The 24,016-nt window shown below is 38.1% G+C and overlaps 1 protein-coding gene across 3 annotated transcripts in view; it reads left to right on the top strand.

Moving 5' to 3' along the window:
* LOC102219109 overlaps positions 1-18,570 on the top strand; it is a 314,558-nt gene extending 295,988 nt beyond the window's left edge. For all 3 annotated transcript variants that reach the window (XM_023352126.1, XM_023352127.1, XM_023352128.1), the window contains 8 exons: positions 1,790-1,927; positions 2,055-2,240; positions 4,536-4,649; positions 4,758-4,907; positions 4,980-5,063; positions 14,305-14,430; positions 14,957-15,034; positions 16,511-18,570. In XM_023352126.1, the coding sequence (XP_023207894.1) occupies positions 1,790-1,927; positions 2,055-2,240; positions 4,536-4,649; positions 4,758-4,907; positions 4,980-5,063; positions 14,305-14,430; positions 14,957-15,034; positions 16,511-16,672 (1,038 nt within the window). In that variant the 3' untranslated portion in view covers positions 16,673-18,570. The remainder of the gene's footprint in view (positions 1-1,789; positions 1,928-2,054; positions 2,241-4,535; positions 4,650-4,757; positions 4,908-4,979; positions 5,064-14,304; positions 14,431-14,956; positions 15,035-16,510) is intronic.
* The last annotated feature ends 5,446 nt before the right edge of the window (positions 18,571-24,016 follow it).

Here is a 24,016-nt window from a genome sequence, read left to right as displayed (position 1 = left end):
AGTAAAAAAATAATTTTCCTGTCAACTCTCACAATCTTCCCTGTCTCTGCTGAAGAAAAGCATCCCGACAATATGATGATGCCACCATAATGTGTGGATGATGGTGTTTATGTGTTTCTAAACACATATATGTGTTCCTAACACAAACAATATGTGTGGTCAAATATAGTTTTTGACCACACATATCAAAATGTTTTGTAGGTCTGCAGTTGGTACATCCTGATTCTATGTTCAGACAATAGATTAATCAGAGCTCTGGGAGATATTCAAAGCATAGGCTGCTGAGAACCTAACTCTGCCATAAATGTCTTCATATCTTTAACAGAAGCCTGCTAATGAACCAGCATTTGAATCTGGTGTTATAAGTGAAAGAACTAAAACATGCAGGGTAAAGGGTCTTGAGGTCTGACTTTGGACAGCATTAAGATAAACTGAAAAAATGGTACAAGCAACTGCACAAAAATCAATTATCATGCAGGTACCATTTTTATTAAACTTCATACCAAAGATTTGCACCTGATTCCTCTTTGTCCTCCCTGATACAACCCATGATGGTTGTGGTGGATAGAAACTTTTCAATGTTGCATAATTTAAAGTTGTAGCAAATGTCTAGATGCACAGTATGAAGAGGGGAGGGGACAACAAAGTCTCCTGAGGTGCTTGTGTGCTGCAGAGCCCAATATTAGATGTCCTTAAGCCTGTAGTATGGTCTGATCTATCATTAAGGTAATTGGAGAGCCAGACCAAACAAGCGGTTACGCACACGTTTAGGACAAGACGGAGGAGAGGGAAGGCTGATATGATGCAGATTATGTTTTAATTCAGCTTCTGCTCCACTTTACTCAAAAAGCATTTTATGTCCCATTATTCTGATTTCATATCCTATTTATCTTTGCTCCTGAAGGCCATCTGTTCTTGTTGAGAACCACATTGACCTCCAGAGTCACACACAGACTCTGTGCATTTGCAAACAGGGAAGAGTCTTTTACAAGGGCAACCCAATCAAGATGGATGCTGGCGTAATGTATTAGTGAGGCCTCAAGTGCAAAATCAGTTAGCCCTGTTTCAGAGAAGATAAGCTGCATTCCTTAAATCTGATTGTGTGATCAGCACAGGGATCTTGTTGGGCAGTTAATTCACATTCCCCATTACTCTGATGGGAGTAGACAACATAAAGGCTATGTCTCTGTCACTCTGGCTGTGTCACTGCTAACTTAGCTTTTAGCTCAACGTCAGCCTTGCAGCCTCTGAATCTCCTCATCAGCTCTTCTAGTAGCTGTTGTAATCCAGTTTATGCAGATGTCTTCAGAGAGAGCAGCTCTTTGACTGAGAGAGTTACCTCCTGTCTGAACTTTGTGGTGAATAGTATACATGGGAAAAAAGGTTGAAAAGAGGGTAAGAGCATCTGAGGATCTATTAGAAAGGCTACCATCTCAACAGCTCTCCCTGAGGTAGGCCACACCTTTCTAATGTCCTCTTTCAAAATTATTGTTTTCTTCCTATTATACAGTTATGGTTCCCTTTGTGTTGGTTTGTTGCATAATATCCAAATAAAATACAGTGGTATCTTTATTTGAGAATTTGCAAACACATTTCCTTAAATCCATATCAAGAAAAGCTGGAGTGGCTCTGGGCTACTGGGGAAAGAGTCTACTTTTTCTTATGTCTTTGTCATGTTTGACTTACTTATTATCTTAGCAGATGGTTTAAGAACTAGGCTTTACTAGACTCTGTGAAATCTATACTGTGAAAGTTATTAACCATGCAAAGTTGTTGCATCCTTAATCAGATACACACATGGCTTCAAGAACATCAAGAGATGATCAAGAGCTCCAGGTGCTGGATGACTGAGGCTCAGTCATGGCTTGCTGCTCCCTGCACATACACCACAGCTAAATGTCTGAGGAGCCACGTTCATGCTCTTCAGGTCATTACATATTGCTATGTTCTCTCCTTTTTTTATGAATACATCAATTATGATTTTTTTGTATCATAATTAGTCCCACGATGTAAGAGATATGTTTTCAGAGTGAATTACTGTGCATTTGGTATAGATTGTGTTAGGTGATGCATCGCAGATCCGGTCAACACTGCAGAACTTCATCTCAGTCCTAGAGGAAATGTCGCAGGTTTGTGATGTCACCGCACTCCACGACCAACTGCTGGAAGCAGATCACAGAGTGTCAGAAGTTCATGGCAGCTTCACAGCCCCCCTGTCTCAGCTGGAGCACGCAGCTGCTGTGAGTCTGAGATTTTATCCTTCCTGTACCTTTAGGTGCCGTCATGTAACTTGACATAAACAATACATTATCCTCAAATTGCAAATCTTCTGTTGAAACTTCAGGCTTTATTTCCAATTGATTTTTTTGCTGATGCAGTGGACCGCCTGGTATTTGCGAGGGTTAAGAACTACAACCGCCCTGCAAATAGCTGAAGTCCGTCAATTCTTGAGACCCCTTCTAAAAATTCTAACTTCCTATTTCAATAGTTCAAAGACCTTAATAAGCATTGATACACATTCCTTGTGTCCTCTTGGGTGTAAAACTGTGCCAAGGTATACCAATTTTTCAGGCTGAATTTTTTATATTTTAGATATGCACTATGAAATATTCTGTGCACTCTCAGTGTCAAATAAAACCAAAACAAAAACATGACAGAAGGATCCAGCCAGAAACGGTGAGGTTTGCGAGGTTGCCAGCCTCTGGACTCACCACGATGGTTCCCTGCTCCTTGTCGGATCCTTGTCTCAACTGTCTAGCTGTCTCGCATTGTCTACACTGCTACCAGCATTTGAGTTTACTGCCTTTATGCTCACCTGTGCTGCCTGAACTTCTCTGTACTCTTCGTTGTTCACCATTAAAACTACCATTATTCTCCATAACGTGTCTACCTCACCACCTAAACCCACAAAACATGACAGACATAAAGTGTTGTTGACGAGCTCACCCCACTACTGTCAGGCAGCCAGACCTCCTACGGCTGATGAGCCTGTGTCACAGAGGTCAGCAGGGAGTCTCACTGCCCACTCATTGTTGATCCTTATGAGGACATGTCTCCTGTGTGTCTTTATGAACACCTCTGACCATTAATTGTGTGTCTGTAGTCTGGAAACATAACTAGCTTCCCTATTTTACCCAGTCTGGTGTTCCTCTTTTGTGGTTCTGTGACCTGCTGGTTTAAGATGTTGCTTTGTATTATTAATTTTAACCACTTACTTCTGATAACCTAATCATGGACTGGTTCTACAAACTAGCCTTCATCTAAAAAGCCTAGAGACAAGAGTACTCTACCTTTCAAATGTAACATACTCTATCTCATCACTGCAAATAAATTAAATGTCTAACAATTTGCTGGCTCTACTTCTTTAAACCTTACTTTTTCATTGTTAAGCTTGACTCTTCACCACAGAATAAATTGGACTTTTGTAGATTATTTATATCATGCTAACAAAATTATAAAACCTATTTACAAATCTTATTATTTTTTTTAATCAAATCTGGCCTTATTCCTCATACTTGTTCCCACCTTTGATTGGATCATCGTAACATCAACTTTCTCTGTATAATACACTATTCATTTTTTAAAAAGGAAGAATAAAAATAATTACTTTATCTACCTTACTCTGTGAAAAAACTTTCTGAATTTTCATCAATGATAAGTAAGTCAGATTCAATTATAAAACATAAGATTGCTAAATCTTATGTTTTATAATTGCTGAAGTGTCTCACACACACACATACACACACACTCTCACACATACTTTCTGAAACACACTGTCTTCAACAGTGAAGAAACCCCAACTTTTTCAATGCCCAGTCACAATGGAGACTCTCTGGTCCAAGGCACTCAAAGGTCTCCTTTTTGTGCTTTTACAATCTCCTTTTAATTTTTACTCAACGTTTACAGGCAACAAAACAGTTGAAACTCATTAACCCCAATATTGAAATATTATCTTACTGTTAGTTCTCTTAATTAAAAGGTGGTTTCTGTGGGGTTTGTTATTTCAACACAAGCTAGGAAATGCTGATTAATACAGCAGTTGGTGTAAAAGATTGCTGAAAGTGAGGTTGGTGACAGCCAACTGTCGTGACAGTTGCTATGTCAGTTGTTAGTGATTGCTATTATGACAATAATAAACAAGTCGAAAGCTTTGAGCCAACTCTCGCCTTGCTCTGTCCATCTTTTACACAACATAAATGTTTACAGTTGGTATGCTACAACAGGCATGGCTAATCTCTACATGAGGTGATAGCCTAATAATTAACTTATTATTAACTATATTAGATTGCTAAAGTCTACTTCCAGTGTTAATTTTCAGAACAAACTCTTCCTGAATACTGTTTTTTCTAAGTATTAGTTAATGTATTACAATGAAAATAACTAGATTTGAGGTACAGATAATAATATGGCGATAATAATGTTATCGGATGGCTCAATCTTCAAGATCTTTTTACTGGATTTTATCTTTTACCTCCCCTATCAATTTGACTTTGCCTTTCCAGTTACACTGACACTGATAAACTGTGTTTTTAAAGGAGATCGAGGCCATGGAGAAGGAAGTATGCAGAATGGAGAATGATGTCGCCGAGATTAAGACCCTGCTCTCTTCCCCAGAGATTTTTCCCAGCCCCACAGAGGATTATCTCAAAGTGAGCTCTCCAAACAAACATCTACACAGATAAAATTTGTTTTTTATTTTTTTCAGGAAGATATAATTTTTTTATCTGTTTTCCAACTGGTGGTTCTCATGTGCACAGATTAAGCAGAGGATCCAATCAATGAGACATACAGTAGTAGAGATTCAGAAATGCAAACTAGGCCTTTGTCTCCCCGAGAAGGCTGAGGAGACACTCACTGTGTTTAATGTGGTGGAACAGCTTCAAACTCTGTTGCTTGACCTGGAAAAGGTTTGTTCACTATGCTGTCAGCTTGATTCACTTTAAAGAGTCTTACCTGAAGGTCATGTTTTATTTTTGCAGAAGGTCCCTGCCCTGTTCATTCAACAACCATCCACTCCAAATCAGGCCAAAGTGGTACCAACACTTCAAAACTCCATGTCCAGGGTATGTTGGGTAAATTAAAATGGTAAATGGCCTGTACTTATATAGAACTTTATGAAGTTCAGAGGACACACAGGGCATTACATCCAATCATTTATCTATTCACACCTATCCACACCTGTCCACACATTCACACACCTAGGATGCAGTGTGGTTTGCTGTAGAAATGTTTTCCTGGTCATTTTTCTCTGTATGGGTGGTGTTATAGTCTGCTCCTCAATCCAGGAATGAAATCTCAAGATGTTTGTAGAAGAGTTTTTGTTTCCAGCTCAAAGAAAGCTACAGATCTTAACATGCATGTACAGACATGGCCACAAGATGTGCCAGTGATACAAGCTTTGTTACTTTTTCAGTTTCTATGTCAGTTAAACTGCTAACAGTTAACATTATATTTAGATTACTATTATAATTACCAGATTCATTCATTGCAAAGAGCATGGTTAGCGTTATTATTGTCACTCCGTTTGGCATAAACTGATGTACAGTTATATGTCAATATACACTCACCAGCGAATTTATTAGGTACACCTTGCTGGTACTGGGTTGGATACCATTTTGCCTTCAGAACTGCCTTAATCCTTCGTGGTGTAGATTCATCAAGGAGTACCTTCCAGTAGGAAGCACTCATCACAGAGTCTGGTTCATATTGACATGATAGCATCATGCAGATCCTGCGTGATGCTAAAGTGGTGAAACACATTATCATCAAGCTAATGTGATATTGTGAATCTCCCATTCCACCACATTCCAAAGGTGGTCTTTGGGATGTGGTGAGATCTGGTGACTGTGGAGGTCATTTGAGTTCAGTGAACTCATTGCACCACCAGCCTGAACCATTGATGCAAGGCAGGATGGATCCATGCTTTCATGTTGTTGACGCCAAATTCTGACCCTACCATCCGAATGTCACAGCAGAAATCGAGACTCATCAGACCAGGCAACGTTTTCCCAATCTTCTATTGTCCAATTTTGGTGAGTCTGTGCGAATTGTAGCCTCACTTTCCTGTTCTTATCTGACTCTAAGAACAGAAACAGCCACTGGAGTGGCACCCAGTGTGTTCTTCTGCTGCTGTATCCTATCCACCTCAAGGTTCTACGTGTTGTGTGCTCAGAGATGTTCTTCTGCATACCTCGGTTGTAACAAGTGGTTTTTTGAATTACTGTTGCCATTCTATCAGCTCCAACCAGTCTGGCCATTCTCCGCTGACCTCTGGCATCAACAAGGCATTTGCGCCCAAAGAGCTGCCGCTCACTGGATACTTTCTCTTTTCCGGACCATTCTCTGTAAACCCTAGAGATTGTTGTGTGTGAAAATCCCAATAGATCAGCAGTTAATGAAATACTCAGTCCAGCCCGTCGGACACCAAACAACCATGCCACGTTTAAAGTCACTTACATCACCTTTCTTCCCCATTCTTATGCTGCCTTTGAACTGCAGCAGATTGTCTTGGCCATGGCTACATGCCTAAATGCATTGAGTTGCTGGCATGCTGATATATATATATATATATATATATATATATATATATATATATATATATATATATACTGTACTGTATGAGAAACGTTTCATTCTCACATTTAGCTTATACAGACCTATCATTGGACTTCATTTACTTGATTTACCTGTTTCAAAATGAGCTTCATGTAGCACCGAGGATTAAATATAATTTCTTAATGTAGTGTAGTTAATTATTTTTACGTCTTTCATACTGCTGCTAATTGATATGTATTACTGGATTGAACAGTAATACAATCCAGTATTACTGTCCACAGTCTATGTGATGAATTGTGTCCAGAAAACCATTCTATTCCAATGCAGGACGAGCAGAAATCTGTCACAAAAATATTAGTAGCACCATAATTTATTATCAGATATATCTATTAAATATGATATAATATAAAGTTGAGTAAACTGTTTGCTACATAAATTCTCCATGATACAAATCTATCAACAGTTTGGTTCCTGTTAGTTCTGTCAAAATGCAAGAAAGGGCAAATTTCTCTTATATTGGTTAATAGTTTTATTTTAAATGGAGTTAATTTCATTTGTTATAAATCAGTGGTTTTTGTCACTACGGAGAAAAAGTTTGATGCGTTCATCTGCTTTATGTGTGATGGGATCTGGATTTATGGTTCAATTAGGTGAATATAAACCACATAAAAATGTGGCTGAATAGCCTATGTTAATATAATTATAATTTGACAGCTAAAAATAGTACATGGCAGATCTTTTTTATGCTGTCCATCAAAATGATGGAGAACAAAAAAGTCTAGAGTGACCTCTGGTCAAACCAATTAAAAAAAAAAAATCCTCTATTGTTTTAACTTAAACGATTGAACTTAACTTAAACCACAATTATCCTGAGACAATAACATAACATACACACAAAATAAATAAAATTAAAATAAAAGGATGGGAAAATCTAACTCCAATGTAAATAGTAAATTTCCTCAGTTTTTGTCACATAAAGATGCACTGTGCCTCCTTCTACATGCCAAAGCGCATATAGACCCAGGCAGCATACCTAGGTGAGCCCAATATGGGATAAATGAGGCCTACAATATGGGTCCCACATGGTTTTATCCATGGTTTTCATGGTGGCCCTACATGGATGATAGGAAACTATCTGGGGAAACCCATGTAGGGCTACCATGGAAACCGAGATGTTATCTGTGGGGTAATTTCTCACTGAAAAAGAAAATGAGGTCGGATCAGCAGATTAATTCCAAACAGGTCAGGTTTGATTATTCTTAAAGTGATCAGGTATGCAGACAATCAGAAGTAGTATATAAGTAGCAACGCAATCAAGGAATGCTTTAGAACTGATGGAGAACATCTGCAATTGAAATAAAGAGGGAGTGGGTGTTCATACTGATCTGCTGCGACATGTTGATGGTTTATTATCCTTCAGATTTCTCAGACTGATCATCCTGGAGCTCTGCACCGAACTAGCCCCAGAGTTATAGAAGGAGCTATGCATTAACAATATGGTGCAGCTGGAGCTGCTGTTAGGTCAGTCATCCTTCAGTCCATCCATGCTAACTTTGTGAATACGCCTTTGTGACTAAAAAGCATCTCCATTCTGTAAATGTGCAATTTATATGAGCAAAAGTGCCTAATAAGGTAAGGTAATTTTATTTAAATAGCACATCTTCAGCAACAAGGCAGTTCAAAGTACTTAATAATAAATAAAATGTATTGGCATGTTGGCCTGGTCCAATATGATTCCTCCATTTGGAATAAACTTTCACATTTCGCACTCAACACAAAGGACTCTCTGACACGCTGACTCTCTTTAAATCCTGACTGAACGAACACTCTACTGCTCAAACAAGCATTTCCACTTAAACTACTATAAGCAGGGACTGTTGCCATGGTTGGTGGGACACATGGTGGCAAACTTCCAGGTACTAATTTACATATGTATTTTTATGGGTGGCAACAGGGCAGACCAGCAGCTGCGATCTATTTCTATGCAAACTGGGAAGTATAAAAGAAAGGTGGGTAGCCATGTGCATGTGCACAGTTTAATACATCTGAAATTTTTTGTGCACTGCACTTTTCAAAATTTGTCCTTACACCCATTTTTAGTGTGAAAGCTGCACACTTTTTTATACACGAGACTCCTGAGCTGAATGAGGAGACATACTTACCTCACCTCTACCCAGGGTAAATGGTAAATGAGGGGATTGTCAGTAAACTGAAAACAGGCCACCTTTGATTCATTTAACATGACAATGATTCAAGGCCACAGTAAGGCTTGATGGACACAAAATCAACCTTTATCCATTATAATTTTAGTCCCAGTCTCAGACATGAACACTTGTGGTCTGAGTTGAAGAAAAGACAAGAACCAGAACTCTCGAATGTCCAGAGAGACTTCACAAAAAGAAATGGTCAAAGATCATAGGTATTTTTTTCATGCTACTAAATAATTATTATAATTCTGAAATCAAACATGTTCATAAGTTTTCAAGTCCAATTCAAGTCTTTGAAGACCAGGGGCCTCATGCATAAAAGAGTCTGCAGTTTTCACACTAAAATTTAGCGTATAGACGAATTTAGAAAAATGCGGTGCACAAAAAAATTCGGATGTATAAAGCCGTGCACACGTGGCTGCGCATCTTTCCTTTATAAATCCTAATTTGCGGGAAATAGAAATAGCTGCTGGTCCGCCCTGTCGCTACCCATAAATACATATGTAAATTATTATAAATACCCGGAAGTCTGCCACCATGTGAAGCAATAACCTTTGCAACGTCCTTGTTTGGGGCTGCACAGTGGTGCAGTTGGTAGCACTGTTGCCTTGCAGCAAGGAAGTCCTGGGTTCGATTCCCGGCCCAGAGTCTTTCTGAACTTAGTTTGCATGTTCTCCCTGTGCATGCGTGGTTTCTCCGGCTTCCTCCCACAGTCCAAAAACATGACTGTCAAGTTAATTAGTCTTTCTAAATTCTCCCTGGACGTGAGTGTGCATGGTTGTTTGTCCTGACTGTCTCTGTGTTGCCCTGCGACAAACTGGCGACCTGTCAAGGGTGAACCCCATCTCTCGCCTGGAACGTTAGCTGGAGATAGGCACCAGTACCTCTCCCGACCCCACTAGGGTCAAGGGCAGTGGTCCCCAAACTACGGCCCGCGGTCCAGATGCGGCCCGCCTCCACATTTGGTCCGGCCCCCTGAACAATACCAGAGTATTTTCATATATGTGCATTTTTATTTGATAAGTTGGACTTTTGCAATAAAATAAATGTTTCTTAGTAATGAACTTTATTTATTAACTACTAGTTAGTAACTATTTTATACATGCATATAATTGACCCTAACCCTTTTTTTTATGTGGAGAACCCAGTGTTATTTGGTTATTATTTATTTCATAAATAGTGTTATTTCCTGACTTTTGTTCTCTGAAGAATCCAGAAAAGGTTATTTGATTGTGCTTTCTGAAAAACAATACATTTTTATGTTTAGCACTCTTACAATCGTCACACTTTTTCTGTTACAAACTGACCCCGGCCCCCCATCAGAGAAGGGACAAGTTATGTGGCCCTCACAGGAGAAAGTTTGGGGACCCCTGGTCAAGGGTGCAAGAAAATGGATGAATGGACGTCCTTTTAGGATTGTGCAAATGCCTCTTTGAAGAGTAGTGCATTTAGGCGGGATTTAAAGATAGACAGCGTGTCAGAGAGTCCTTTGAGTGGGGAATGTGGACGTTTGTTTTAAATAGTAGAATCAATTGCATGAGTTATACATTTACAGAATAAAGATCATTTCTGTCCATAAGGCGCATTCACAAAGCGGGCATGGCTCAACTGAAGCATGACTCCGGCTACAATGGTACCGGTACTGCACGGCTCCTTCTTTAAATTTCGCTTAGAACTCCGGGATGATCAGTCTGGATTAATCTAAACAATAATAAACCATCATCAACATTTTCCAGCAGATCAATATGGTCTCTGAACAATTGCTCCCTCTGAATCCTTCCATTGACAATGTCCTCCATCAGATCCAAAACGCTCCACAATTACTCACCTTTGAATTTTGCGCAGCTACGTGATCAAGATGTGTGATTGTCTACACATCTTGATCACCTTAAAAATAACCAAACCTGTTGATTATTTTTAATCAGCAGGTTTGAGTTAATCTGCTGATCCAACCCTGTTTTCTTGTTTAGTGAGAATGAAATTACCCCATAGATGCATTTCACGCTCTTCAGTGTTCAAACCAACGCATTACATCTTTATGAGACAAAAACTTAGGAAAAGTACTATTTGCATTCAAGTGAGGTTTTCACATCCTTCTTTTTTTTCCTTATTTTTCGTGCGTGTTTGGTTTGTTGTCTGAGGACAAATGCGGTTCAGTTTTATCGTTTACGTTTAAACAATAAAATATTAAAGTCATGAAAAATCATTGGGTTTGATGCTTCATGGTCTAAATAACTGAACTGAGTTTTGACGCTTTGTAGTTTGATATTGTTCACAAAAAAAGTTTGCGTGACTGCCACACATTTTCACGCCACAGAAAAAGTGTGCGTATATTTAGGCAAACTTTGACGCAAAGTTCACTTTTATACATGCCGACTTGTGCATAAAATATGGCGGCTCAGGCGTGTCATGGTGGCGTAGGGGATAGTGCGACCCATATTTGGAGGCCTTGAGTCCTCGGCGAGGCCGTTGTGGGTTTGACTTCCCGGACCCGACAATATTTGTCGCATGTCTTCCCCCCTCTTGTTCCCTGTTTCCTGTCAGTCTACTGTCATATAAGGGACACTAGAGCCCACAAAAGACCCCCTGGAGGGGGTAAAAAAAAATAAAAAATATGGCGCAGCACATTTTTTGTGCATACGCACATTTTATACATGAGGCCCCAGATCCAGACTGATACTCAAGTTGTTTGCCCCACGCCAAGTCAAGTCTCTAACGACCAAGACGTTTTCACAAATTTTAAACATCTAGAGAGTAAATGGGGAAAAAATATCTGAATAAACAAAACAGTAAGCGTTTTTGCTTTGGTAATCAAGTGTCTTTGTAATACAGACACATTTAGCAATGACAAAATAGGGGAGGTAAATGCAATTTGTTCAGAATTTTTGGTAAATTTTTAAGCTACAGCTACATCTCTGGTTAATTCATCAAGTGCACACTTTCACAGGAGAAAAAACACGATCAGTCAGAGCTTCCGTCTATTTTCATACCTCATGATATCTGATAAAGATCATTAATGAGACATGAATCTCAGACCAGAACTCTGAGTCAATGCTCCAGTTTCTACAGTGCAGGTCCACACCAAGTCTGTGTTTTTGTGACTGAAGAGTGACTTGAGTCTGAAACTTGAGTCACTATCTTTAATTTGAAGAGAACTAACGGTCGGATCTTTACAATTATGCTACAGCAATAAAAAAAGATTTTTTTGTGTGTTATAGTTATTTACCAGAGGTGCAACAAACTTGTGTCTCTAAGGAAGAGTTATCAATTTTAGGATCTTAAACCAAACCTGAAATTCTACATTAGTCAGTATTTTATTCAGCTTTTTTACTGATTGATTTAACTCTGGTTTCTATAACCAATGAAAAATAAAAACATATCTTAACCCCAAACATGTCCTTTCAGCAGGTACACTGTAAAACATTTGAGCTGCATTCAGTTGTGTCTACTATCTCTTATTCTTTAAGTCAAAAATAAATTTAGCGCGCTTTAGATTTTGAACCTAAATGTGAGTTTGTGAAAGATAAACCTACAGTAGTAAGTTGTGTTAACATTTATTATAAATTTTGTCAAACCTCCATATCACTTCCACCTCTTCTTAACAGCAATAAAGAGTTCATTGAACTAGGGGTGTGAAGTCAGCTTTAATGCAAATCTTTATAGTTGCTCTTGGTACAACTCCACGTTTGTTCCACTGACACCACTGTCAAACTAAAATACAACATAAACTTAAATGTCATGAGTACAATAACGACAAAAAATGATACAAAAACATATAAACATACCTTTCTTGTGCTTCTTGTGGATTTTTATGTTATATATGCACAGAGACCACTGAAGTGGACACTAATGCATCATAAAATACACTATCAACTACAGGCCATCATCTGCAAATGCAAGAAATTATTTTTGTTAAATCCAATATAGCAGACAGACAAAAAAAGCATGCCAACTAACCCGGTCCCTCCCTCTACTATAGACGACTCTTGCAGGTAAAACAAAATATTGTGACATCAGATAACCCTAAAGAACAATACTACTGATGTATTTTACAAATAACAACTGTGTATTTGAAGAAAATTGCAATTGATACCTAAAAAAAGAAGAAAAAAATTGTTTTTTACAAAAAATATTTCCTACTTTTTTATGCCTTAAGAAAATCCCCCAAAAATTGGAAAAAAACTCCTGACACAAAGGATCATAATTCATGTATGAAATTATCCTCATTATTTGTGCTGCGCATTACATTCTAATTAACTTCTGAGCCTTTATTTATTTCCTCAAGCTAAACTGCCGGCCGGCTCCTCTGTTTAGACTATAAATGGAAACAGCATTGCATTCTCTTTAATTTTTTATGTTCTTTATCATGTATTGGAGACTGGAGTTAGTGGCGCCATTTCAACCAACAGTTTTGAATGCACTTCTGAATCAGATGCGCTCCAAAGCTTCCTGTCTATAACTCTTCAACATGCTGTCAGCTCCCGGTCAGGCAGACGCATTTAGTTCAGTGTCCATGAGATGATATTTTTTATTGATTGATTTTAGTTACCTCTGCGATGAACTCTTTGCGCAAAAACTTTGCGTAATGTCTGCCCATGTGTACCAGTCAAAGGTGTGAATTTAAACTTATCCAAATGAAGGACAGGTTTCAAATTTGTCCGTCTTTTTTTAAAAAAAAAAAGGTAAAATATGGGAAAATATTTTGTTAGTGCGACCCCTGGGTTTGATGCTTCTTGGGTTAAATAACACTGAATTGAGTCAGATTTCAGTGTATTTAGGTAACTTTAGGGGTTTTCTAGTTTTTTATTGTCAACAAAAAAAGTTTGCAATTTTCATGACAGGTATAAAGTGTACATTTACGCAGATTTTCATGGCACTCTAATTTTATATATGTCGACTTGTGCATAAAATATGGCGCTGCACATTTCTTGTGCATATGCATATTTTAAATGAGGGCCCAGATGATGAACTGCTCAGAGCTTTATTAAAAGCCTGGGAAATTGATTTAGAACCTAACCCTACTTTAAATGTCTCCACAAGTCCCTCTGTAACCTGCTGTGTTCCTTGGTCTTCATGATGATATTTGTTCTCTAATGTTCTTGTACATACTTCAGAGATTTTCTTGGAAAAACACATAGCTGGAATGTTTACTGATTAGCTGGGTCCTGAAGAAAGTTTGTTGCACTAGCTGTTATTTCAGGTCATCAAATTACGCACTGAATCCAAGTGTAACTCATACTTTCCAGATTTTTCTTTGTCAAGGTTTTTGAAAACCATGTAGGAATTTTTACTTCAGAATTCTTTACCGCTTAGTGTTGATTTTGTCACATAAAATTCCAACAAATGCATCAAAGTTTGTAATTGAAAGGAGAGGGAAGAGAAAAAAAAATGATTGTGAGATACAGATAAAAAATCATTGCAGCTGTTCATTTAGGAAACTGTTCATCTCCTATGGCATTAGTAGCTCAGTTTTCCTGGTTTGCTTTTGACCCGAAGCCCCCCCTTCTGTCTGACTCTTCATAAGAGCATGTCTCCATGTCAGCAGCATGGTGAGCTCCCTGTTGAAGAAACTACAGAGAATAAAGGCAGTGAGGAGCTGATCATGGAGGACGATGGAGGAAGTGTATTTTGGTGGCTCTGGGAATCTTTCCTAGGAGTTTCACCTGAGGTAAAGGAGATTGAGGGCTACAGTTGAAACTCTCACACTATTTCTCTGTACTACTGAACTCTTTGGTTAACTTCTTCTCACGTTGGTGTTCTTTGTCAACTGAAGGTCAGCTGCCACATTGAATATGGGCTAGACGTAGCATAGACAAGGCTGTATGTTTAGGAAAAATAATTAAGAAGTGAGTGAAAACAAACTTGACAAACAGATGAGAGCTCACACAATACTCCCAACCATCCTTCCTCTGAAAGCTGCATGATTAAACTCTGTTCTGGGTTTCTTTGCTCTCTTTGTTACTTTCACCTCCTTAACCTGTTCCAAAATCTGCACTGACATTAATTCCTTCATTCATTGCTTGTACATCTCTTCTGTCGCTGCTGTTTTCAGTTGCATTGTGTGATGCATGCTGCACATGCATCAGTTCTTTTTTCTTCCACTAGATGGCACTGTCAGACAGGGATTGTAATTTGTTCAACTGGCATTCGATGAAGTTATGGTGAAACCTTTTTTTTTTTTTTCTTGGTGTTAGGAAGCAGAGCTTGTTGTCTCAGAGGAGAAGGAAGCGGTGACTGGCCTAGGTGCTGATCAGACTGCAGAGGATGGAAAGGTAACACTAGAACATTCTTTGTCCTTCTGACTGGTTTCAACAGGATACATGCGGTCATCAAAACTGACCGATTATGTTTACAACATGACTACAATAAATTGAGATGCACCGAGAATTCAGAGTTCAGCTTGATCAGTTTAGACCAGTCCACTACTGGACTATGAAGGCTGAAAATTTGCTATGGTTTGAGCTTTTAATTTCTGTCATTGTTGACAGACTTTCTGCCCTGTTACAAGTGCCCTTAAGACATAGGTGAAGAGACAGACTCGGCAGGAAACCCCTTTAAGCTGATTTGCAAATACATGAACTGGTGTTGCTCGAGTGTGTGATGTTGCCATTACAGATAGTTTGTGAAGCCAACTGACTGAACTGTTTAAACTCATTTTTATTTCACATCGTATGTAGATGTCCTTAAAGGGCCATTTGTGGCAGAATGCATAGACAAAACTACTCATTAATGAACTGTTAAAATATGCATACATAGTTTCGCTGGATTCGCTGGGTATTTCTTGAAATCAAATACTATTGAACATCTTTTCACATTGATGTAATTTGCCACTATACTGCTTTCATTTAATTGCTAAAATAATATTTAAACACACAACTGTTATCTTGAAAGTTCTATTTATGAGTCTGTCACATGGTTTAAAAGACGGCACACAACCTTTGTGGTGTGAACATTTGAATGAAATCATTAATAGCAACCCAGTCTGGAAGAGGCACACTGTAGCGCACAGAGAAAGAACCTTTAGCCTTCAATTCTTGAGCGACAATTCTACTTGAAAATAGAACCAAACCAGATAGTGGCACATTCCACTATTGTGTTTCACCTTGTAGGAATTTTTTGACACTTAGTTGATGAATAGCATTCTAAGCCCTTGCTGCAGAGTTCCATGCCACTCTTCAGTGCTAGCTTGATTTTTGAATGCTCACATGTTTGGAATATTTCTAGCTTTATTTCAGACATACAAGTGAACAGATCTGAGAGGTACTGTATGTCTCTGTGGGTTTTTGTTAGAACTGTTTTGTTAAGGGAACTGTTTACATTTTGTGTGGAATACACAATGAGCTATGCTAACTGTGCTGATAATGCTTATACAGTATAAGCATTAGCCACTACAACATAATTACTATATTGTAAAACTTTGTTCTACAAAGACTCTCAATCTCTCACACACATGGTGTGGTATTACTTTGGCCTATTTAATGTTTACTCACATCAGAAAGCCTAGAAATATATATTTTAAATCATAATTTAAATCTAAAACTGATAGAACATTTTACAAAAACTAGAAGTTAGAAATCAGCCTGAAATCTTCTGTCAGTGCATCTCTAATGAGCTAATAAATAGAATAATAAGCTAGCATAAATTTAACTCTTAACACCTGGCCACAAAATCCTAATAATAAACAACGTATCAGAAGATTTTTTGGGTGTATTTTGACAGATCGTCTGATCCTATACATGTTTCTTCAGGATATTGAGACCTCAACTGACACTGCAGAAGCAAGTTCATCTGAAGCTTTGTCAGAAGCTCTGGACACAGTGAGAACCCAGTCCCTGTTGGTAAACACAGCCTCCAGTGTCAACGTCTCCCAGTCTGACTCTAGGCCCCAGCACAGATGTGTAGTTTCCTAAATATGGAGTGTTACAAACACTGATTATAGTTTTTCCTCTCAATGTCTCAAAAGTATATGATGCTCCTGACAGATAGCTTTTATTACACTAGAACCTACGATTTGTCATTTCCCTTCAGAAACCTGTTGCAAACCTTCCAACATTTTGTTAGAAACCCTGTTATAGGTCAACCTGTCAACATTCTGTAAATTTTGTATTTAATCTATATTCTACAATCAACCATAAAACTGCCAAAGATCCAAAAGATCGTTGGACCTTTGGAGGTCCAAGGTCTTTCTTGTTGATTTTTGTCGTAATACATTGATATTTTCAAGAATTAATTTTTGTAAAGGCTTTTAATCTAACTCAAGCTGAATGTAGAGCACTGCTCTGCATTTAAAATCCTTCTCGCATTCACGGAAAGGTTTCTTTTTGTCTTCTGACACAAAAGCTCATGGTTTCTCTCCATTATTAAAAAAAACAACTTTTGCTGGAAACCTTTTCTACATTTTACACATTCTTCCACTTCCAAGCCTCTGGTCTCTGTCTTTTCTTTAAAATTCCCATGAATTAATTTTTGTCTCCATTGGAACTTGCTTCTGTTGTTGTTTTTTTTAATGCCAAATGTCTTGAGTCTGTGACCAGAGCAGGGCTATATTACAAAAAGCCTCTTTCATTTAGTACAGCACATTACATACTACTGTCTGGAATAGTGTGAAACATGACACATCTATAACATTCAATTGTAGAAACTCATAAGGCAGGATAATTTGGGATAATCACAAAAACTAGTAATTTTGGGGAAAACCTGGAATTCAATCGTTTTCAGGCTTTTCGCAATGAAGAGTTTGCTGAATTTTGAACTGTGTTTTAGTCTGGTAAGGGGTTCTTCAATATTTTAGTAACTAACTATTGCCAGCTACCCCATTGTAGAATGACGTTTAGCCAAGTCTTTCAAATTGAAAGGCTATTTTAAGTTTATCCTTACACCTCCCTGATCTGTCAATGTAGAATTAGTTAGAATTCCATAGTACTTAGAGAAACATGCCCATCAACCTTGTCAGGGCAGGTAATAAGTAATGTGGACTTCCTCTCTGAAGAGGATGTTTGGCTCCATTTAAAAATAGAGTATTTTGGAACTGGACTGAAGTGGAAGTAGATGTGTGCCAGAAGACTTCTTGTTTTCCAAGTTTTCTGTGTTTACATGAAGAACAGTGTACCTGACATACAGCAAATACCACACATTTCTGAGGACGGTATCTGCAACAGGCGTTTAGTGGATTGAAGGTTTCTGTTGCACCAGACAAATGAAGGTGCTGTGATGGAGCAATGGTTTGTTGTTAGTCTACTCTCTGATGAGATGGAATGTCAGACACAGAGAAGAGATACATGGAAATGTATTTTAGGCCTCATTTTTATAATGTTATCATAAACAGCTTACAATACTAAAACCATTATGAATTTTAACCTTTTCATTTATTGTTTGCTCTTAGAGACCAGCAGCTGCAGAGCTTTTTTTTATATGCATCTACTATATGTGTTGGTGAATTAATACAGAGGAATATGCTGTTTAATTAATCAAATACTTTCTCAGCTAAATTAACAGCTCAGCTACTGCTCTTCCAAACAGATCCCTGATTTATGACAAAACCAGCTGATAGATTTTCTCTGGTTTTATTCTTATGGAAATTACTTATGTGATTGTTGCCATGAAAATGCAGTGGTTTCACTTGATAACTGCTTAATAAACAGCTGTCTGCACTGATATCTAAATTGTTGTTTTTGATGACATGGAGGTTTCAGTTGACAGCAGCAGAAACATTTTTGCATTACATGCCTGTGTTGTTCCTGCTTCTGTTCAGTCGTTTTCATGTGTTTCTGTGCAAAACCAAATGAAGACAATAAATGTGCTTCAGTGATCTACTTGTAAGTGTCTTCTTTTCCTGTCAGGAGCTTTTGAGACAGCACTGTAAAGTTGTGCAGACTGTTGGACTGCAGACAAACACACATTTCACACACATCCTGGAAATACTGCAATAGGGAAACTGTTAAATATATGTCCTAAAAACCTGAAGAAGCCTTCTATCAACACACATTTTTATTCATACTGTCTGACATTACACTCAGAATACATTTTTGCATAAAAAGTATTCAGCCCTTTGCATATTTAACCCTTTAATTGTTTTCACAATCAAGTTTTTACAAATTTGCTTTTTTGACAAAAGCTAATTTTCACAAAAAATCCTTTAATGGCAACGTGAAACTGATTTCTACAAAACAATGACAATCAAAATAGAAACCTGAACACAAACTTCAGCACAAATATTGACACCCTTTAAAGTGTGTGGACTTCCTCTGACTTAATTCAACAGAGGTCCATAAAACTGATTGATGCTAGTATTGGTGCTAGTATTCTTGCAATGAGTGGAATGGAAATCACATGACTGCAGAGAGTATGTAGACTTTAGACACTGTAGAGCCATCCACACTGATTCCAGCCAAAGCCGTCTACTTACTTATTTTATGTTAAATATTTTAAAGTAATTGACATTATTTTGTGGAAATCAGATTTTATTTTGACATTAAAATTATTTTTGTATTTTGTCCAAAAAGCCAAAATTAATATCACAAGTAAAACATCATAGACACTCTAGGTCAGTTAGTATTTTATATATACGTATATATCCGCTTTTATAGAGCTGTTTAGTGTTGATTGTATATGGAGTGAAAACAGCCTCAAAATACCTGTACGTGTGTAATACTGGATTTGTAAACCGTAAAAAGAAAATTTCTCCGGGTACTTTTTTAACTACAACCTTACAAATCTGATAAATACGAATTCAAACCTTCTTCTATGCCGACAAATGTTAAATAACTATGCATAAATCGCCTGATACACACAGACAAAACTGCATTTACGCACAGATCCGGTTACGAGTGCATGAGTATTTTTGAGACTCATGTCACCCTCCAACAGCTTCAGATTTGTGCATAAGTGGTGCATTTAAATGCTGTTGGAAAGCTGGGTCATGATTTTTGCTCAGTCTAGTGTTTTCATCCTCTGAAAGTTTGTCACTGCGCTTGTGCCAAAGTGATAAAGACGTTAATTTGTTGGAAAATTGAATATTTCAGTACTTTTTAAGATACTCCAAAATTGTTTATAGACATATTGTGCATTTTTGAGCGGTACAGATGAGATTTCAATCTTGAGAGACTCAGACAGAGAAAGACAGCGATTAAAAGGGTTTATTGACATACATATATTAAAGTTCTTTGGCGCTCGGGCCCCGGCTGAGGACATCGAGCTGTGAATTGCAATAAGCTCGGATGAGCATTCCCGATGTAGGTTAGGAATGTCATCCCCCGGGGCCCGACACTGGTGGAGGAGGTCGGTGGATGATGTGTGCCTGGAGAGCCGGGAGAGTGGAGGTGGAGAAGGGGTGGAGGAGGGTTGAGCGCAGCTGGAAATCGGAAGATGCCATGGATGGCGGTCCTTATCAACTGTGATTGGCCGTGACGTGGCTTGGTCCAGCATTGATAGGTTGGCGGTGATGAGCGGGATGCGCCGATTGGATGATGCAGGTGAGGCTAGAGAGTCTTCCAGTTTGAATTTGCGCCTAGGCGCCTACGTGGTTAATAAAATGACCAAAAGGTGGCGAAATGGCTCGCTGGCTCGATAAACAGGTAGTCAAACCAAAAACCAAGACTGAGCGTCTTGTGCACTCATAACCAGATCTGTGCAATGCATTTCTGTCTGTGTGTATCAGGTGACTCGTGTGTACTTATTTAACATTTGTAGGTATTATCAGATTAGTGAGATTGTAATTAAAAGGTTTGTGTGTAGAAATTTAACATTTGTAGAAATTGTAATTGTGTGTGGGTACTTTTATTTTATATTCATATTTTCTTAGTATTTGTATATGCATTTGAACATATATTTACAAGAACCCAGAGTTACTCACAAATTTTCTTTTTACGGTTTACACATCATGTTCCAAAGATACAACTATCCAAAGTTACACATAAAGATGCTTAGACAGATTGCAAATCCAGTATTACACATGCACAGGTATTTTGAGACTGTTTTTATTCCATAATTGTCCACTCAAGCTTGTTGTCCAGCCACATACCAAGATATTTATAGGTCTGCACACGCAGACCTCCTCCCCTCCTATCAGAACTGGTCTTGGATCAGACATGATGTTATTCATCCTGGCAGGCGTCCACTCTCATTCTGGTAAGTTTTTCCAGAAGTGCAATGTGCTGAATCATAACAAAGGCACTCAAAAAAATCCAGGAATAAAATTTTGTGAGTGTCACTTCCTTTTTTCCAGGTGTGAGTCGGTAGAAGTGGAGGATAAATCTGCACATAGCAGCAGTGTGTCTGGTGTGCTAGCCATGTTAGCTTTCAATATCTCAATACTGATAGCAAAAAGCCCTATATCAGGTTTAACTTGTACCTTCACAGTGTTATAACCTCACAATTTAATATATATTTTTTATTTTTTTGTGATTTTATGTGGCAGACCAACACAAAGCAGTGCAGAGCTTTAAAGTGGAAGAAGTGTTTCATGGTTTTCAAAGATTTTCACAAAAGTTACTTTCATTTGCATTTAGAATCTTTTGATCAGATACTCTTAAACTCATCTGCAAACAATTTTCTTAAAACAAAAAACTAACATGAAAACAGAAAAAACTAACAAGTATTAGTTCAGAGCACTATATATAACATTTCTCTTGCTTCTTTTCTGAGGATGGGAAAAAAACAACTATAAATCGATAATTTTAGTTTTATTAAACACACTTGGATAGCTGCAGTTCAGAGATGATTGTCCAGGATTAATCAACTCTTATTTTCATGACAGGAATCAGCCATGACTTGACTAATTTGTGTCAAGTCATTATTAATATTTGACCTGAATATTTTATCTATTTAACGGCTGGAACTTTTATTATTGTGCAAATGTAGCCAAAGATAAGATATGCTTCTGTTGCTATAAGCCAACAGAATCAGAGGCAAATGACTTCCATGTCCAGGCCTGAGTTTATTTTTTTAAAATAATTCTATTGAAGCATGTTTGAAAAGCAATGTCAGACTTTTATTTCATATTCATAGTTTTTTTTATTCATTATCACCTTTGTCACATTCAAGTTATTTCTGTGACCATTTTGGGTTTTTGAAAGACACTCCCAGCTTCAGTGTTTAGGAACATAAACACATCCCTCCTAAAAGATTGAACATATTTCAATTTGTCGTGTTTACATCCCAAACACACAGTCAGGCAGCTTTAGCTGTGCCTTCATCCCCCTCTACATTTCCTGCTGCTCCTTCCAGCTCTCCACCTCCAGTGTCTTAACTTCCTACCTTTGCTTCTCTGGATCCTTCTTTCTACAAAGACTTCATCACCACAAGCACTGGTCTTTTTTAGGATTCTAACAGCAAAATGGAGGGTGGAAGATGGAACCATATAGGAGCCACATAGTATCCTTCTTCATATTTAAGTCTGAAAGATACAGTACTTCCAGCTTCTGTGTGGCAGATTTTACACTGTAAAACATCTGAGGGTTGTTTAAGTTGAAAATGAAAGTCCACCTGCTGCCTTGAAAATGCAGTTTAAGTCAACAAGAAAACTGTTTTGGTTTTAACTCTGAAATTAAAATTCATGAAGTTGATTTAAAAACAAGAGGAAAGTTGTCTAAACATTGTCAATCCATCTATCCATTTTTTTCCCGCTTTATCTGGGTTCGGGTCGCAGGGGTAGCAGCCTCAGAAGGGAGGCCCAGACTTCCCTCTCCCCAGCCACTTATTCCAGCTTGTTCCGGGGAAATCCCAAGGCGTACCCAGGCCAGCCGAGAAACATAGTCCCTGTGTCCCTGGGTCTTCCCCGGGGCCTCTTCCTGGTGGGACGTGCCCAGAACACCTCACCAGGGAGGCGTCCAGGAGGCGTCCTGACCAGATGCCCGAGCCACCTCAACTGGCTCGATTGTCGATGTGAAGGAGCAGCGGCTCTACTCTGAGTCTCTCCCGGATTACACTGTCTCTAAACATTGCTTTTAAGTTAATTAATCTTGAATTGTGAGTTTGGCTTAATGCTGCAATTTAAACCAAATAATTATTTCACAATATGCAAGAAAAATCAGTCTCCCCTCATCTAATTAAAGAGCACACATTTCTCTATTTTACATTATCAAGTTAATATAACTACTTATTTTACTATAGAATAACTTAAATTCTTGTTTCAAATTGCATGAGCAAATTTTCTGATTTGATAATGAATTTTATTAACATCAAAATGAATTCTGCTCAAAAACATTTAATGTGAATAGAACATTATCCTGAAGCTTTTCAAACTGTCAGTAGCACTAAAATAAGCATTTGCCTTAATAACACGCAGGGCTCATATCAATGCAACATACTTCCATCTCACTCACGATGCAACACGGTATACAAAAACATGCCACTAAGCACTCTGGGAAAGAGTTCCTGTCTTTTTCTTCTTTCAATTTTTTTTAAATGCTAACCTTTTGAGGTTAGCACTTATTTATTTAACTATTGGCGGTTTGACAAAATTGATAAAAAGCTAACACAATTTACTACTATAAGTTTATCTTTCACAAACTCACATTTAGGTTCAAAATCCAAAATTCACTAAATTTATTTCACTTGGAGAGTAGGAGATAGTAGACAACTAAATATGTCTCAAAATGTTTTACAGAGTAGGAACATAAACACATGCCTCCTAAACGATATAACATGTTTCTGTTTCTCATGTTTACATCCCAAACCCAGAGTTTTGAAATCATTGGCAGGCTTCCCAACACTGCTGCTCTTCCTCCAACAAGTCGTTAGGGATGAACCTGCAGGTACTCTCCATCTATTGTCACCCCTCTAACAATCAGCTGAGTCACAAAACACTCCTCTTTCAAAAATATCACCACTCTATTATTCATTCTTGAAGCACTAAATTGATGTGGCCAACAAAATCACCAACAGCCAGGAGAACTGTCTCAACTGGAATTGATAGATTAAGTTGAATCTGAATCCCATTCCCATGGCAAACACGCCATCCCCGCAAACAGTGTTGTAAGCGCTAACAAACCAAAATGAAGATATAGAATCAGTGCAAATAAAGATTATTTGAAAAACAATACATGAAAGAAAAGTTCAAAAACGGTTAGAGACAACTCTTCCACTATCTCTCAGACTCACGACATACAGCCCAGTGTTGCCAGATCTTGCGAGGGAAACAAGCAACCAGCTCTATTTAAAGATTTTAAAGCAGATTTACAGCGTATATCTGTGTATAGCACAACACCACAAACTATGTACCATTAGAGTTTTGCTTTATTTTGGGAGCTATTTAT

This window comes from Xiphophorus maculatus, chromosome 19 (assembly GCF_002775205.1).
Source record: "Xiphophorus maculatus strain JP 163 A chromosome 19, X_maculatus-5.0-male, whole genome shotgun sequence".
Taxonomy (NCBI): Eukaryota; Metazoa; Chordata; class Actinopteri; order Cyprinodontiformes; family Poeciliidae; genus Xiphophorus; species Xiphophorus maculatus.
This window is presented reverse-complemented; position numbering and strand designations above follow the sequence as displayed.